Here is a 17,772-nt window from a genome sequence, read left to right on the forward strand (position 1 = left end):
GATGGGTGTGGAGAGCGCTGGGAGAGGGGCGTGTGCGTGAGGCGAGGGCGAATATGGGTTGGGAGCCGATGGATATATACGAGCGGTGATCCTGCGTGTGCGTGTGCGCATGTGTTGTGTGGGTTGTGGGGGCGGCGCGCGAGAGGGTTGGGGGGGGGGGATTGGTGAGGAGAGGAGGGACGGAAGGGGAAGGGGTGTGTCGCTATCAATGGGAGGCATCGCTTGAAGCACATCCAAAGGCGTAGCATGGGACTAATCAAATGAGGGCTCATGACGGGGGGGGGTGGCAGGAGTTGGAAGAAGCAGCCGACCCTCATCACCGCTTCCCTCCGTCGAGGCCGACTTTGGACGCTGGTACGAGGCACTCGAAATGGAGGGAAGCTGAGGAAGCAGCGCATGCGTCTGAGTGTGAGATTCTGGGGAGTAGCGGCCCCTGCTCCCTGTCGCTGGCCTTTCTCTTTTCTCTGTGTGGTGAGACGTGACCTGTGATCAAGAGCCAGGGCCAAAAAGCAAAAAAAAAACAACGGCGGCCCGGCTTCGAAAGGGGCCGGCGTAGGCGCGTGAGGGGGTGGTGGTGCGGAGAAGCGAGCAGGGCCGGCGTTTGTGACTCTCGTGTGTGCTTGTGTGCTGCTGCTGCCCGTTGTCGCGATGCACTCATTACGAGTTCATCATCGCGTGCATGCGGCCTTCGTTAGGAGAGCGCGCAAGGGCGTCGCCAGCTGTCAAGGGACTTGCACCGAGGAAGGGAGGCCCTTCATCCGCCCCCCCCCTCCCCCGGCCCTTGCAAACGGGAAATCCGCCAGGAGCTCTTCCCATCACTACCGCACCGGGAATCTGTTGTGCAGTGCCGACGTGCCCCAAACAACCACGGCACGCGCGCCTTTTCGCGTTTTCTCCTCTTCTTCGTGCGGTGACACAGCCCACTGGCCATGTAGACGACGATAGCGAGGAGCACCGTCGCCCTTTTCCCATACCATCCACATCACCGCTCCTGCGACGCCGAGGACGGTGGCACTTGTGGAGTAGTGGAGCGGCTGCGACTGCGCTTCCGGTTACCCCCAGCGATGTTTGGCGCCGACGGCGCGCTGGTCGGTATTGGCTCCGATTTCACTGGTGCGTAGGACTTGGTGTCCTCCGTCTTCACGGTCATGCTCACCACAGCCTCACCCATGGTATGGACGGCAGCCATCGCGAACTCTGGCGTCTGCATGAGCCGCTCAAACTCGGGCCGGATCAGCGGGACCGCCCTCTCCGCCACCCGCATAAGCTTCTCCACGCGCACCGGCTGCAGATGCGCGCTGGACGCAAAGCCGCTGTACAAGGTGGCGCGTGACGGCTCGGCGCTCGGGTCGGCGGGCGGCGGTGGTTTGTTTGGCCACCGCAGCCGCGGCTCTGTGCGCGCCAGCAACACTGCCATGACCACCTTTTCCGCCTCCACGAACACCGCCAGCTCCGACGCGCCGGGGCCAGGCTTGCTTTCGCACTGACGTATCGCGCGGAAGAGGGCAAGGCAGGGCATCTCGTAGCGGATGAGAGGCAGCTGCAGCAGCCGCACGTAGTAATGGATCAGATTCGGCGCGTAGTGTTTCGCCATCTGCGCCATCTCCTCGCCCAGGTTCGTCGCATCGAGGATTTCTTGCCGTCGGGACTCCACATCCTTGAGCGTCCCATCCAACACGCGCATCTCGCTCAACGGGATCGGCTGCCCCAGGCGTTCGGCCGCCAACATCACGGACGCCGCCGCCACCTCCGTCTGATGCTCAACTCGCATGCCACGCTCTCGGCGAAATCCGACGAAGTGCTTCGCCAAGGCAATGGCGTCGCGCAAGATTGCCTCGTCATGGCGACGAGAAAGACGGAAGAACACCTCCAGTTGAGCCGACATTCGCGGATGAAGTTTGGTCTTCGCGTACTTGGCTGTGTCGCCGAACGGACCCGCGCTAAAGGCCGAAGCGGCAGCGTTGGGGTGCCGCAAGAGGCCTGCAGCGGCGGCCGCCGCTTCCTCTCGGGTCAAACCTGCATTCCTTGCCGTCGCACGGCCAATGGCGCCGCCGTTTTCAGGGTCCCAGCCGACGTCGCCGCCGCGGTCGACGTCCGCGTACGTCGCGTCCTTCTCGAAACGCGTTGCCACGTTCTCCTCGAGACCCATCGCCACCACGGTAGCACAATTTACACATGCAGCCTCACCGCGCGCCTCGTCCGTTTCGATGCTGTCGATGGCCCCGCAGTAGGGGCAGTTCTTGCCAACGTAATCCGCGGCCGTGGCCATGGCTGACAGGTATGCTGTATGGGTGTGTAGGGTGGTGGTGGTGGGGTGGGACGCCCTTCTGTCGCACGTGTGTGTGTGTGTGTGTGTGCGTAGGTGCGCGCCAGCGCAACGCACGGGAAAGGAGGAAGCACCAGCTATGTGCCCGAAAAAGGAGACGAAGGTGCGTTCACACACCCACGCCTGCACCTGTGTCCATGTACACCGAAACCACAAAGAGGAAGAAAGGGCTGATGGGGGGGGGGGAGGCCACGGCGGTGTACTTTGGACATGCGTTTGCTTGCTTTTTGTTTTGGCTGCCCTCATTCGCCGTGCTTGAGTGGGGGCCGGAAGGACGGAGTGAAGCGCAGCGTCGGAGTCTGCGGGGCGGGGCGGGGGTGCGGTGAGCACCGCCACCGCTACAGAGCGCAGCCACACTCTTGACCTTCTCCCGCGCTTCCGATGAAATCACTTTTTCGGCTTTGTGTGTGTGCGCGTGTGTGTGTGTCTTCTTCCCGTCCGCCAGCCTCTGATGGATAATCCTCCCCTCTCTCTCTCCACGTCCTCTCCCCACCGTCGCTTTCTCGAGGGTGGGTGGGCGACCACCGCCCGCCTCTGCCGTTTCACCGCCTCACGCGTCTCGCCTCCACTCTGACTCTGCCAACTCCTCCGCTGCGGCCACTGCGGCAAGGAGAAGAGATAGAGGCACCGGCGTGGTGGCAGTGAGTGAAGGTGTATGTGCATGTGCAGAGGAGAGCACAGACACACGCACACGCACATCAAGGTAGCCTCACCGCCAACGAAATGACTGCTCTTGTATCCACCACCCGTCATCGCGTCCTCCGCCACTTCTCTCACGTAGACTCTCACCAGCTCCCCTCCTCTCCTCCTCCGCCTCCTCTCGTCGCTTCTCAGCCGCAGTTGTTGCGGCTGCACATCCTCACAGGAGCTGCACCAACTGTGCACGCATCTCCATCTCCGCCGCGTACATCTCCTGCAAGTCTGCGAGCATCGTGAATCTCGTCGTGGGTTCTGCAGCGGAGCCCGAGAGGGCTGACGGTGCCCCACTCAGTCCTATGCCGCCCGCCGCGACGGCAACGCCGCTGCCGAAAGGGTCGTCGTCACCCGACCACCCGTCCTTGGCAACATTTTTGGCAACGTCGGAGAGAGGTGTGGACGGTGGCGGCGCTGCTGCGGCCGTCGCAATGACGCCGCCGCCCGTGCGTGGAGGCGGGGACGGTTCGCGTGTCTCCTCTGCGGCTACGCCCACGTGAACGCCATCGTTGCTCCACCCCCATCCATCGCCTTTCACCCCCGCCATCGGTGGCGGCGAAGATGCTTCATGAACTGTGTCTGCTGCTGCTGCTGCTCTGCCGACTCCCACCGCAGGTTGCACGCTGTGGATGCGAGCTCCGGGCCCCGTTTCCGCATCGTCATCGTCATCGCGCCATCCCCAGTCCTCCCTGTCGTTCACGGCAGCGGAGTCGGACTTCGCCTCTATCCCCACCCGCACCTTGACGCCTTCATATGTGTCTAGCGCCGCGGTGGCTGTTAAAGGAAGTGTGCCTGGCTCGCCCAATGGAGAAGGGACGCCGTGACGGCTACTGCTGCTGCTGCTGCTGGCGGATGACGACTCACTCCAGCCAGTGCGCGCGGCACGCAACGATGGAAAGCCTTGCGGTTGTGATCGCGGTGGTGCGTGTTCCGGCCGTGTTGCAGGTGACGGCGCTCCTTTGGGCTCTGAAATCATCTCCGTGGCTGCCGCTTCGATTGCCGAGAGGATGTTGCGCACTGGGTTCGGCGCGGCCGGGTCGTCCGGGGAGGAGGCATGGCGCTGCTGCTGCTGTCCACGGAGCTGCTTCACCGACTGCTGCGGCGGCAGCAGTAGAGATGACGCTAGCGGTGCGACGTGAGCGGAGGCGGAGGAGACAGGCTCGACGAGAACGGCAGCGGCGGCGAACCCCTTCTTCTTTCGAGGCCGCCTTGCTGCCGCAGCCGCTGCTGTGGCGTCCTGCTGAGGACGTTCTTTCGGAGCTGGTGCCGCCGCCACCGACATCTCACCGCTAGCAGAGGCTTTCCGTAGAGGTGCGATGCTGCGGGAGGGCAGAGGCACCGTCGTAGCGGCGCACGACTCGTTTTCCTCAGCCTTCGACTCAGGAGGTTTAACCTCGACGGGTGATATGCCCTTATCCGAGTTGGAACTCCAGCCCCAGTCGTCGGCTTGCGCCTCACGGCTCCTCGCCGGGTCCGGCACGACGACGGGTGCTGGTGGAGCAGCCTCCTTGGCAATGCCGGCAACGACTGACAGCTGCCCAGCTGTGCTGCCTCTAGGTGCGTCTGACACCGCTGCTTGCCTGTCCGCAGCCCTTCCCCTGCCGCATGCGGGCGGAGGAGGGGCGACAGTGTCGCGCAGCGCCGTTTGCCAGTGCGAAAGGGTGCTGAAGAAACCGCCGGCGCCGCTAATGGCCGACTGCACTGCGGCCTGTGCCAGGCCGCCGCCCCAACCCGGTACCACGTTCTCCTCGTCCTCTGAGTGCGTCGAGTGGGCCGCCAGCGAAGCACTGTGGGGTGGCACCTGCTGCTGGTGTTGCTCTGCCGCTACTGACGTGATTGCCGTGGCTCCCGCCCTCGCCGGCGTTGGTGCGACTGCATCGCCTGCCTCTCGCAGGCCAACAGCGCTGCGTGGGGAGCGGAGGGCAACCACGGCAGCAGCGCCGCCGCCCCGCTCTTTGCGACCGCCTCGCCGAACGTGCTTCCGCGCTGCAGGACCGCTGTCCTCACCGACGACTCGTGCGCCGCCCCCACGGACGACTCTTGGGTGCGCCACTGCCGCGGCTGCGGTGGGGGGATCCGCCGACGGCTTCAACGGCGAGTCTACCGAGGAGGATGACGATGCACACGAGAGGGACGACATGCGGCTCCCCTGCCTCTGCACCGCGGGCAGCGATTGGTTTTGGTGCCTGCTTGTCTCCTGCTGCTCTTCCTCTTGCATGCGTGCCCAGGCCGCCTCTTCTGCTTGCCAGTACGCTTCTTCCTCGGCCTCCGCGGCAAGCTTCGTAAGCTCCAGGTGCGCGCGAGCCGCAGCCACCGCTAGCTCATCTCGCGCGTCATCCTCGAGCGCCATGACGCCGGCACGGCCCTCCTCGTACAGGACCCGCACACACCGCTCTTGCCGCTCCGCATCGAGCAGGAGAGACCAGGCAGCGTAGCCGATGGCCTGCACCCCCATACGAGCGTCACGCTCCTCCTGCAGCAGCCGCCGTACCGCCAGCCGCTGCCGCTCTCCCCACTCACACCAGGAGCGGCGCAGCGCCTCGCGCGCCTCATCGAGGCGAAGCTGCTGCTCTCGATGGGCCAGCGCAAATATGAGGTCGTGCTGATCGAGCGCAAAGGCCACCAGCTCCTTCCGACGCTTTTCGGCCCGCAGTGCCACATACAGCTGGAGAAGACTGCCCTGAAAGGCGGGAGAGGCGAAGAGCAGCTTCTGCTCATGCAGGAGCTGCTCACTACACTGGCGTCGCTTGAAGGCCTCCTCTTTGCGGAGAAGGTGCAGCTCATCTGTGCCGCCTACCGCCAAGCCAAGGGTTCTGCTGCTGCCGTCGTCGCCAGAGATTATCGTTGGTGCTGCTAGCGGCTGGGGCGTGGGGAAAGGCAGTGGGGCTTCGGCCGCTGATGCTGAGGCGGGCCGCGCTTCCCCGCGCGAAAGAGACACCGCGAGCGAGGATGTCTGTGCACGTTGCTGCTGGCGCTGATGCGCAGCGCGAGGGGCCACGCTCGCGCCAAGGGTGCTGAAGAGGGAGGCGCGCAGAGCACTTCCGACGTCTAACCAGGTAGATCCGATGACCGCTGCTGCATCCGCAGCGCTGCTACCGGCGACCTTCGCGCCGGGACCGGTCGGCTGCACCGCAGAAACTGCCTGTTGTGGTGCTTCGTCGTCACTCGGCGTCGGCAGAGCCATGCGCACCAGCTGCTGGTGGTCCGCCGCCACGCACGCACTTAGACACTCGAGCATCACAACCCCTTTCCCGTTCACGTTGCGTGCCGCGGCCTCTTTACGCCACTGACGCCATCCAACATGCACATCGGACTCGAGGTAACTCCTTGACACTGGGGCGGTGCTGCCCGGCGAAGGTGTCGCCCCCTCGCCGCGGGGCGCCGTCAGGTACTCGCGCGCGAAGCTGTCCGTGATGATTTCCAACACCGCCTTTTTTCCAGAATCCTCCATGTTTTGGTAGAGCGGCGCCGCGACGCCGCGGATCCACTGCCGAAGAAGGCGCAGGATGGAGGCATCTGCACACATGACCGCGGAGGTCGTTGTTTGCTTGGCGGCTGGGCCGCGCTGTGTCGTTCCGTCCGCCGCGTCCTCCACGCCGTGCGTGTGCGCGTTGTTGTACAGAAGCACGTGAAGGACGTCGAGGACGAGCAGCAGCACGAGCGGTTGGAGGGCTGCGAAGGACATCGCCCGCACAAGAGCACCGGTGAGCGGCTCCACAGCGTCTGCCAGCGCGTTGATAAAGGCCTTCAGTTGCGCCTCGGAGGTGACGAGGCGCCAGCACGGCATCGGAAGACGGGGGAGGTGCGGGGCCGCCTCGGCAGCAGTACAACCTGGAGTGTCCTCGATGCCCGCCTCTGCTGCGTGCATAGCCGCTGACTCCTCTACGTAGCCGCTCATCCGAAGCTCTGCCAGGATGTAGCAGCGCAACTCGCGGCGAAGGACTTCGCACGCCACGAGTAGCCAGCCAACGGGCAGCGGCGGCGCAGCGGACGGCGACTGCCACAGCGGGAAATTACGGCTGCCTTCATCCTGTCCAGCACTCGTGTAACTCGTGGTGTGGCGCATGGCGACGGCTGCCGCGGCTGCAACGTACGTGGCTGCAGGGGAGAGAAAAAAGGTGCGCAGCTCCAGCGTCGATTCGTTGCCGTCGCCGAAGGAAGCGGCGCTGCTGCTGCTGCTGCTACTGCTGCTGTCTCTGGGACTGCAGCCGGTGGAGGCGGCGAGTGACCTCGACGCTGATGGCTGTCCAGGCTCCTCGTCCCCATCCGCGCCGCGTTGAGCCGCGCTTTGTTTTACGCTGCGCAGCGCGACGCGCCGCTGCGCTGCTGCCAGGTTCCACGCCGTCGGCTGCAACGCCATCAGCTGCGCCAAGGTACTGAAGCGAACATCGCCGCACCGCGCGGGGGAGGTGCCCGGCGAGGCTGATGGAGGCACGCCGTACAGGTCGACGAGGCGCCGCAGCTGCCGACGCACGCGCTCACACACTTCGCCGGCGCACAGCCGCTCCGGCGCACGCCCGTGACGGGGCCCCTCTGCTCCGTCCGGCGACGTGCCGCTCGCGCCCCACGTTAGCGGCTCGTTGTGCTGCGGGTAAGATGGGACTGGCGTTGGGGTACGGCTACTGTGGCCGTTGCTGCTCTCCAGCTCCTCTTCCACAGCGAGCTGCTCAAGAGCCGGCAGGGCGTACAGCAGGCAGGGCCTGAGCAGGGCAAAGGCCAAGTCGGCGGCGGCGGCGGCGGCCGTGGTGCTCAGCTGCTCGCCTTGCTGCTTCGCATGCGCCAGGGCAGTGAAGAGATGCTCGTACATGCCAACATCGGTGACCGCCCCTGAGTCGCACAGCAGGACGTTGGCCCAAATCTGCACCAGCCACGCGGCAACCGCGTCTCCCGTGGCGACACCTCCGCTGCGCATCGTTGACGTAGTCGCGCTCGGTTTCTCAGTACTGTGGTGATGCTGCTTCTGGGCGATCGTTCGCCAGCTCTGCAGAGCACGCGTGAAAGCCGCGTAGGAGTGAGCATACCCCTCTGCCGCCGCCTCCTTCCTTACCTGCTGCTGCAAGCCCATCGCCCGCGAGACCTGTGCGCGGAGTACACGTCCACTGCCCGCGCTTGCGTACACGAGGTGCAAGACGCGCATGACGTCTCCAATATGCGGTGCTGCGGGCGCAGCGGCGTGGCAGCAGCGCTCCTGATAGGCGAGCAGGGCACCTGCTGAACACAGCGGCGGCGCCTCCAACGGGAGAAGATGATGCCAGGCGATCAGATACTGCGACACCCACGAACCGCCGACGGCACTGGCTGCCGCCACCGCTGTATCACCACCCACGGCCACCGCTGAATTCATCACCTTTGCCGTTCCCGCGTGCTCGCCCTGCTGGCGTGCACTCTGGTGGCCGAAATCTCGCTGTGGTCTGCTGTACACGAGGCGCATGGCGGCAAAGAGCTCCTCGGTGGCGGTCGCGTCCTCCTGAGTGAGGCACCGCAGCACACACACGCCGCGGTGAAGCGCCTGCAGATGAGCACCGTCTCGCAGCTTGGCACGCCGCAGCCACGGCGCATGCTGCTGCTCGTCGGCGATATCGATGCCCGGTGTCTTCTCCGGCTGTATCCCTGCTGCGGCCTCCGATGCCGCTGGTGGAAGCAGCTGCAGCGCTGCACAGAGACGGTGCGTCACGTGGTACCACAAGTACACGGTGAGGAGCGGCGCGAGAAGCGTAAAAGGAAACGGAATCGGCACCGCCGTCGTCGCTTCTGCGGTCGCGAAGCCGTCGAGTTCGGGGGTGTTGAGCAGCGGGTAGACCGGTCGCCGATCTGTAGCGTCGGCCGCTTCTGTCCGTGCATGACTCGCCCCCTGCGCTTGCCCTCCGTCTTCATAGCTGCCGGGTACTCCCCAGGTATCCAGTGCCGCGATGACAAGCCGCTCGTACGCCTCCGCAGTTTTCATGGTACCGGTCGTGGCCGGTGAGACCGTTGATGTGAACTTCATGGCAACGTCTACGATGTAGCACACGAACGTGAAGCCACCAGGCGGGGCGGCGTCGTGAGGGCGCCCCGATGCCCAGCCGGCACACACGAGCGCGTGCAGGTCTGCTACCGTGAGCACACCGCGCACAACGAGCCGTTGCAGCCCGCGAAGCCTTCGACCGCGTATAGTCCTCGTGGAGGCGGAGCTCCTTTCCAGGTACGTGGCGGGAGAGACGTGTGCAAGGTGATGTACTACGCGATACAGCTCCTCTGGCTTCGCCAGGCGTAGCAGCGCGTACTCCATCGACTCGCGCAGCTCCGCTGTGTCGGGCGTCGGCCACGGAGGCGCCGCGTCAGCGGTGGCCTCCTCGTCACTCGCCTCACTCCAACCACTGGCGACAGTGGCCAGTGCTACCTCCGGTGCCGTCTCTGGCTGCAGCAACACCCCTGAGGCCTCCAGGATGTCCTCGACTGTGAGTTCCAGCGGCAGCTGCCTGTTCCTAGAGGCGAAAAGAAGAAGCGCACGCCGTAGCCAGTCCAGGGGTCGCTGCGGCGATGACGTCGATGAGAATGCCGCTTCGATCCTCACTGGCTCACGTGCCGCTGCGCCAAGCTGCAGAAGCACTTGCATCGCTCGCCCCTCCACTGCAGCGGCCTGTTCCTGCACGACGGAGGCGGTGGTGGTGGTGGGCGACGGGGAGCGTGTGGCCTCTGCCGCAGTAGCGCCGGCGCCACTGCCGAGGAACCACCGCACCATCCACTGGCAGCACATCCACCCTAGCACGTCTCCTGCGCACCAGTCCAACGCCGCGAGGGTGCGTAGTACCAGCCGGAGAAAGACCGCCGCCGCTCGACGCATGTGGCGCACCTCCGTCTCCAGTTTGGCTGTGTCGTCGCCGTAGCTCGACGCAAGGCGCGCTACCGTGAAGGTCTGTACCGCGCGCGCATAGAGGTAGAGACACGTCTGATGCTCCGCGGCGTCAGCGGCGGTGCTGCGCAGCACTTCCATGAGCGCACCTGGCCACTGCGGCAAAGCCGGTCTCGCCTCATGCAGGACAGCGTAGGCCCAGAGCATCCGCATGGCCCGGTACGTGGCGGCGGCGACGCCGGCGTCGCTTGGCGGCGTGGTGGACGAATGGAGACGTCCCCGCACCTGTTCCGCAGCCACCCACTCCGCCACATGCGCCTCCCACTCCTGGTGCGAGCTCGCTGCTGTTCGCGGCTTCCACAAGGGCGGCCGAACAAGCGCGACAGCCCGCTCGGTGGCTGCTTGATCCTCTTCCTCGCTACTGTGACCCGCGGCGCCGTTGCAGCAGTACCACAGCATCGTGAGCTCGTGGGTGAGTTCGTTGAAGCAGGGGAAGCTGCGGACAACGGAAGCGGCGGTGGCCGTCGAGGAGGATGCGCACGTATGCGACGCCACCGCTGTCACTGTTGCCATGGAGGAGGGCGAGGCGGATGTGACGGTGCCCTCCGCCTCGGCAGCGCTCTCGCCCACCATGAGGGCTGTGTGATGATCCTTCCCGTACGTGCCATCTGCGCTACCGCCCGCCGTCTCTGACAACCACTCCATCCAGCGACCCACATCAGCAATGTCCCAGGCGAGCACGTCGCGATGGGCCGCCTGCGCCATCCCCTGCGTTGTGCTATCCTCGTCGCCCCATTCACCATCCATGATACCCGCAGCGCTCGTTGGCACCGACGGCACTGACAGCACGAGCGGGTCCAGTCCGCGCCATAGAGTTCTGGTGGGTGGCACGTGGTGGACACGCACCCTCGAATTCTGCCCCTCTACCGCCTCCTCCGGTCTTCCAGAGCTCGCCAGCTGCGCCAAGGCATCATAAGACAGCGTCTCCGTGAGGTAAAGGCCTTGAGGCAGCGTGGCCGCCGGCGCCGCGACGACCCGTGCTGCGCCCGCTTGTTGCGCGGCACTGTCTCGGCTGCCGCGTGTGTGTATGCCGTCCACGATGAGCATGAGGAGGCTTGTATGCGCGGGGAGCGCCGTCATGGACATTGGTGCCGCTCGCGATGCGATGGTGGCTGCCGGGCAAATACACTTGGTCAGGCCCCCTACTGCAAGCTCGTACACGGCACGCTCTGGTGACGGCAACAGCTGCTCGATGATCTCCTGCACCGATGAGTGCGAGGCCCGTCCTGGATGCTGCTGCCGCTGCTGATTCGCCTTTGCGTACGAGTCCAGCTCGGCACTGGACACCCCCAGCACACCGTACGGAGTGTCGCCCCTGAAGCCCATGCAGAGGACGGCCGGCGGCGACGGCGCAGAGTTGGCGACCGGCGACGAAGCCGCAGCAGGCAAGGGCGGCGCTACTAAGGTACGGGCAGGGGCGCAACAACAGGGCAGCAACGCCACAAGGCTGCCGCACAGCTGTCCACCACGGAGCGGGTGTACTGTGCGGGTATCCTCATCCTCCACAAAAGCCCAAAGAAGATCATGCGGGTCGAGCGACTGCTGCTGCTGAGAGGACGTCGACTGCGTGCGGTTCGCTCCACCAGCGCCGTCGCGTGCGTGTGCCCAGCCGGTACCACCGCCGCCGCGGTGGACGCCGTCCTCCGTTGATACCTTTTGCACACTTAAGCGAAGCAGCGGGAGCGTCACGGCGTGCCGTACTCGAACTTGCAGTGAGTGCGGGTCGTCTGCGGAGGCGCCGCTGCTACAGAGATCCGCCACACATGCCATCACGTCCCACGCACGATGCTCCGGATCGGCATTGCCGGAGCTGCCGCCGCCTGTCGAGCTGCCGAGGAGGGCAAAGACGTAAACCAGGCGCATGAGTGGTGCTGCCGCAGCGGCAGCAGAGGTGTGGTGCGGAAGCCGCAGTGGGACTCCGGCGACGAGCAGCAGCACCGTCGAAGGCCTCGATGGGGGCGCCGAGGTAGTGCCGGCATGACGAGGTGCCTGTGGGGAGGCGAACGGGCAAGGCAGTGATGCCGACGCCGCGACACGAATCCATGAACACGCACAAGACGCAGACCTCGCAGCAGCAGCATCGCCGCTGCTCAGCACAAAACTGTCCATCAAGCTGTAGTGAGCGGCATCACGGAGCTGATCGTTTGGGGCTCCTCTCGAAGTGGCTGCTGGTCCTGTGGCCGCGCCCGCTGCATCCAGGGTCTCCGTGGCTACCAGGACGTGCCGGCTGCTCAAGAAGAGAACGCCGCCGATGCCTTGCAGTGTCGACTGCGCGAGTGACGTTGTGCGATGGAAAAAGAAGCGAGCTCGCGCTGGCTGCTGTGCCTCCAGGTCCGCCTCGTCGTTGATGACGCCGCTTGATGAAGTCACTGCTGCCGCCGCGCCTGCTGCTTCAGACGACGGACACGGGCTTGGAATCCAGATGAACTCCCACGCGAATCCGCAGAGCCCGTCGTCGCTGCTGGGCCCCTCCGGATAACCACCCGCCTGCTGCAGCGATAACGTCGCGGCGGTGCTGCCCTCGCCCTTGACATCCACGTGCAGAGAATAGTGCGCCTGCAGCGTGACAATGCACGTCTCGTGACGCGACGCATCGACGTAGCTCCAGCGGTGGCATGTGCGTGTCGTCACATGCTCCTCCGGCGCACTGGGCACCACCGACGGCGAAGTTGACGAGGCGGGCGCGTCTGCGTCGGTGGCGCTGCCAACGCCCAGCTTGTACGTGCGCTGCACTATGAGTGGCATGCCGTTGGCGGCGTCGGGCGGTTTTGGATGCGGAGCCTTGTGGAATGGGCTCAGAAAACTGCGACCAAACGTGTGCGATGTGCGCGCGCAGTGACTGCCGAGCAGCTGCCCCACCGTCCACGACGATAGGCTCCACCCACGTCGATGCCGCCCTGCGAGTTGTGACTGGGTAAGCAGAGATCAGCAGGGCGCTTGCGTGCGTGCGCTCAAGGCAAGGGAGAAAGCAAGAAGACAAGACAGGCGCACACGTACGCACGTCTGCGCGTCCCCTTCCTGCAATCCGCCGGCGCGCCAGGAGACGTACACGAACGCAGCACGGGCACACGCGCACATGAGCACCACCATACAGGAGCGCGCCACGTACAGAGAGAGAAGGAGGGAGAGGGAGAGCACGGCAGCCCGAGAAGGTGCACGTTGGGACAGGAGAGGTTGACGAGAGGCAAAGGGCTGGCGTGCTGCGCGCGCGTTCATGGGCGTGCGCCTCACCACGCCGGCTTCGCCCGCTTTTCATTATGATGCTGGATCGCGACCGAGCACTCGAACACGCTGCTCTACCTCACTGCACAGGAGAGAGGGAGGGGGGAGGGTGTGACGGAGTCACGCAAGCGCCGCCCCTCCCCCATATCGATCCGGGATCGCAGCGATAACCGCCTTTGCACCGGGTGCGTGTCTGGCGCACACGCATCGACTCGGGTCGAACACGCTGTGGCGACAACGGCTTCCATGATTGTGCTCACTATGGGGAGAAAAGAAATACGAACCGAGAAAGCAACGAACAGTCCTGCTTATCGTCACCACCAAAGAACAGGAAGGGGGTGGGGTTGGGGGGGGGGTGGCAGAATGGGGCATACGCCGTGCGCTTACTGCGCAGATGCTATACCAACGTACACCCACACCCACACACCCACACGGGCGGGCAGACAGAGAGCACAACACCGTTGCTCAACGATTAAACGATGATGTGAACTGCGATCAGCATCTCTCCAGCCCCACACGCCACCCAACCCACACACGCACGTCCATTGCGGACGCCTATGCCGGGCCCACTGCATGAGAATCAACGAGAAGGCAATACACACACACACACGCACACGAGAAAAACAAAGCCGCCAATGCACATGTGCATCTGCGTGGGCGCAAGAGGTAGTATAGGCGAGGCGCCGAGCACTCCCGGCACTGCGCACTACCCGAGAACAACAACGAAAAGGCGTCCGAAAAAAAAGAGAAGTGATGAGGGCGAGAAGTGTGGGAGGAACACGCCGAACAGGGCAGGATGCGCCGCGTGTGTGCTTGCGGCCTTCTGCTCGGTCCTTTACAGCAGCACATTCTCCAAGATGCCACGCGCAATCGCGTAGAGCGGCGGCACACCCTCCTGCGGGCTCATGGGCGCAGACAGCGTCGCACCGCCAGCCGGCAGCCGGTGCGTCCGCCGCGCCTCCATCTCAGCATCGTTCTGCGCGAGGGGGAGATCACTCGTGTAGTAGGCGAAGCGCGTCGTCAGCCCGGGGTGGGCGATGCCTTGTCGGTAGAAGTCTTCGATGACACGCGCAAAGTACGACCCCTCCATCTCCGTCCCGATGCAGCGCCACACTTGCTGGTAGTATCGCAAGAGGGACACGTTCTGCAGCATCGTTCCCGTCACGGTCAGCACCTTGCCGTGGTGCACCTTGACACGCGGGCCGGCCAGCTCCTGCAGCCGCTGCGCCGTGAGGTCTTGGTTGCGGCAGTTGCGCAGCTCGTCCTGGTTGTCCTCGAGGATGAGCGAGGACTTGGAGAGGAGGACGTGGCTAGCAAGCTGGATGTCGCCGCGCTTGCCGGTGAGGCCACCGGCCTTGCCCATGACGCTGACGCTGCGGATGCGCTTGCCAAAAGCGCTGAATATCACGCGGCAGATACCCTCGGCCTGCGCGCCAAACGCAAAGTCCATGTTGATGAGGAAGTGCTGCTGCCGCCGGCCATTCCTGCCGAGGTGACTCATCGGGGCCCCGCGGGGCGTGCTGAGGCTCTCATTCGCACTCGCCGACCCATCGTAACCGGTGGGGCTGAGCTCGCCACCCGCGTCGCCATCGCCGTCTAGCGGCGCCGCGCCAGCTGCGGCGTTGGCTGAGATGTTCTTTCTGCCGCTCGTCGTCATGCACCCCGGCACGCGAATCGGCGAGCCCTCCGAGGAGCGCCGCCAGATCGGCTTGCATACCTGCGACCACGTAGGCACTTGCGAGGAGCTTGCCTCGCTTTCGCCTTCGCCGTTGTAGCTCTTGGTCGCCTCCACGTAGTGCGCGTGCATCGCATCGCGTATCGCTTCATCAATCGTGTTGAAGTTGAGCAGGTGCACCGGGATGACGTCCACCTGCAGCCCCGTCATGGCCGTGTCCTGCAGCACCGTGATACCGCTCTGCTCGAGGCTGCGGTTGTACTCCTCCTTCAAGTCCGGCCGCTCGTTCTGCAAGAAACCTGTGAGGGCGGCGTAGAGCATGTCATCCATGTTGTGCCACTCCTCCGGCCGCCCGAGTCGCTTGCTCTCGGAGAGGCGCACATAGTCCAGGATTTCATTGCGATACTTGCGGTTGAAGCTGCAGAGCAGATTCTTGATGCAGTGGGTGTTGCTGCTGATGACGTCGATGCAAAGGTCGTCTGGCAGCGCGGAGAAGCGGTCAAGCCCGAGCTTCTCGAGCACGCAACCGCGCAGGTTCAGGGCCCATTCGTGGAAGGGGTTTGTCTGGAACTTAAGGGACAGGCTCGGATCGACGCGCACGTTGTACTCTTCGCGGTGCATCATGATCTCGTAAAGGCGCAGGAGCGTGTTATGCCCCCAGTTGCGCAGCAGGCCAGCCTGCTCCCCCTCCGTAAGCGGCATGCGCTTCAGGATCGTCTGCACGCGCTGCATCTCGGTGTCGCGCGTGACACCGTCGGCTGCCAGGTACTTGCCCTCCAGCTCCTCCTGCTCGCGCTGCCGCAGGTACTCGTCAAGCACGTCGATCGCCGGAGGGTGCACCATGCCCTGCATGCGGCCACGAAGCTTGTTGCTCTCGATGATGTGCACGCACAGCATTGTCAAGAAGTCGAGCAGATCCGTGAAGCCGTCGCGCAGCAGCACGAGTGTCTTTCCCTCCATCCCGAGATGCCACGTGCAGCGACGGCGTTCCCTTGTACGAATGTACGTGATGGCCGTCCGCATACTGCGCGTGCGCGCCAAGCCGTCTGCCGTCTTGCGCGTGTCGGCCGCTCGCGCCTCGACTTTCATGCGGCTTGCAATGAAGGGCGGGAGGGCGTGCACGAGGTCGAAGCAAAAAGTTGAGGTCAGGTTGTCCGGCAGGCGGTTCAGCGCGTAGCCCCACGCGCCGGTGTCGACCTCGTGACTGAACAGCTTCGTGTGGATGACGTTGTGGATGCGGGTGTAGCTCTCCAGGATCGACCACAGCGGCAGGTACTCGTTTTGCGCGCTGGTGGGCGAGAAGACGTAGCGGCAGAACTCACGGATGGGGCCAAAGACGTCCATGGAGTCGGTGATGCAGACGCCGACGCCCTGGGCGAAGCGGGGATTGCCGGAGAGCACCGGCTGCAGCTCCTCGTACGGTAGTAGCGAGACGACCGTCTTGGACATCGCACTGCCGGCGCGGAAGACGTACTGCGAGGTGGTGTTGAAGACGCAGTTCTCGATGCCAAACACTTGCCCTGGGCACAAGCTCGCGACGTGGGTGTAGACCGCGTCCGATGGAATGTCGCTGTTCGTGGAGGCGTCCTGCCCGTCGGAGAGTCGGAGGCCGTACGAGGAGAGGCTGCCGTGACGGTCACGGGAGCCGCTCATCGAGCGCAGCTTCATCGACACGCTTTGGTGAGACGCCACGCGAAACGCCCCCTCCATTGCCTTCTGCTCATTGTTAACGGAGTCGATCCGGAAGACGTCCACGCTGCCCCACACCACCACGTACAGGTGCTGAACCGGTGCGCCGAAGTCGAGAATGAGCTCGCCATGGGTGTACTCGCGGTGGAGGGAGAGCGGAACAATGCGCTGCAGGTCCTCGGTATCCAGCAGGGACGTGAGTAGGGCGTGGCGGTAGAGCCAGGTGAGCTCCTCCTCGGTCTGCGCTGCGTGCCCCTTCGCCACGATGCACTCCATGACGCGGTTGCTGCGCACCTGCAGCGACGCATCCGAGTGGAAGAAGGTGCTAGGGGAGACGATGGAGTCGTCGTCGTCGCGCCAGTCCATCGCCCTGTGACTGCGCCGTGTCCCTGTTGTCGCCTCGCTCGGCGCGTCGTCGACGTCGCTGTCGTTTAAGCTGTTGTTCACGTTCTCCTGATCAATCATCTCTGCCGCCCGAACGGCGGCCCTCACGGCCTGCGCAATGCTGTGCCCCGTGCGCTCATCCTCAGTGCCGGAAGCCACGGACGGTTTGACGACGTTGCTCTGCTGCAAGTTGGAGCGCACGTGGTTTACAGCCCGCTGCAGCACCTCCAGTGCGTTCTGCTGGATGGGAGTGTTCTCGCCACGCGGGTCCAGCGAGGCGGTCGTGGACACTGTCAGCGGAGTGGCAGAGCGACTACTGTCGCCGCCGATGTGTCTCGAAGGGGGCGACGTGCTCACGTCTCGCTTGGCGCTGCGCAACGCTACCGCCTGCTCGTGCGAAAAGAGGGCGGAGCTGCTGCGCACGATACTGTCCGCTACAGCGATGGACTGATGCTGGTATGCGACGCTGCCGCCGGCGAGGGAGGTGGGAAGGGGTGTCGCCGCCAGCGGCGCTGAGGTGCGGAACGATGAAAGCAGGCTGTTTTGCGAGCGCGAGGAGGGCTGCGGCGGCACGGCGCTGGTGGTGCTGGGCATGTCTTGGTTCGTGCTCGACCCCAGTGCGCGCGCCAAGGAGCTGCTGCCATCCGGTGTTAGGGCTGCGGATGTGTCCGGAAAGGGGACCGCCGTCCTCGTAGCCGCGGATGCATCGAGGTGCTTCATTGACTCGCAGCCAGGGGCCACGCCGGTGACGGCTGCATCGCCTGCGGTGTGGTGCATGGAGCCGCTACTGGAGACGGAAGAGATGCAAGTGCGGATGTTGCTGTCGTTGCTTCCGTTGTCGTGGGCGGACATTGCTGCGGCCGCCGTGCGACACGAACGGTATTCGTGCTC

At 64.7% G+C, this 17,772-nt stretch overlaps 3 protein-coding genes across 3 annotated transcripts; all 3 read right to left on the reverse strand.

Annotated features, from left to right (window-relative positions):
- Window positions 1-982: 982 nt before the first annotated feature.
- LDBPK_151150 (hypothetical protein, conserved) lies at window positions 983-2,269 on the reverse strand (the record flags this gene model as incomplete). Its single annotated transcript, XM_003859589.1, has 1 exon — window positions 983-2,269. The coding sequence occupies one exon, from the start codon at window positions 2,267-2,269 to the stop codon at window positions 983-985; it is 1,287 nt and encodes a 428-aa protein (XP_003859637.1).
- Window positions 2,270-3,185: 916 nt separating this feature from the next.
- On the reverse strand, window positions 3,186-12,656 carry LDBPK_151160 (hypothetical protein, conserved; the record flags this gene model as incomplete). The annotated part of the gene is made up of 1 exon (XM_003859590.1): window positions 3,186-12,656. The coding sequence occupies one exon, from the start codon at window positions 12,654-12,656 to the stop codon at window positions 3,186-3,188; it is 9,471 nt and encodes a 3,156-aa protein (XP_003859638.1).
- A 1,312-nt stretch (window positions 12,657-13,968) lies between these two features.
- Window positions 13,969-17,733, reverse strand: LDBPK_151170 (hypothetical protein, conserved; the record flags this gene model as incomplete). The annotated part of the gene is made up of 1 exon (XM_003859591.1): window positions 13,969-17,733. The coding sequence occupies one exon, from the start codon at window positions 17,731-17,733 to the stop codon at window positions 13,969-13,971; it is 3,765 nt and encodes a 1,254-aa protein (XP_003859639.1).
- Between the last annotated feature and the right edge of the window lie 39 nt (window positions 17,734-17,772).

This window comes from Leishmania donovani, chromosome 15 (assembly GCF_000227135.1).
Source record: "Leishmania donovani BPK282A1 complete genome, chromosome 15".
In the NCBI taxonomy this organism is placed as follows: domain Eukaryota; phylum Euglenozoa; class Kinetoplastea; order Trypanosomatida; family Trypanosomatidae; genus Leishmania; species Leishmania donovani.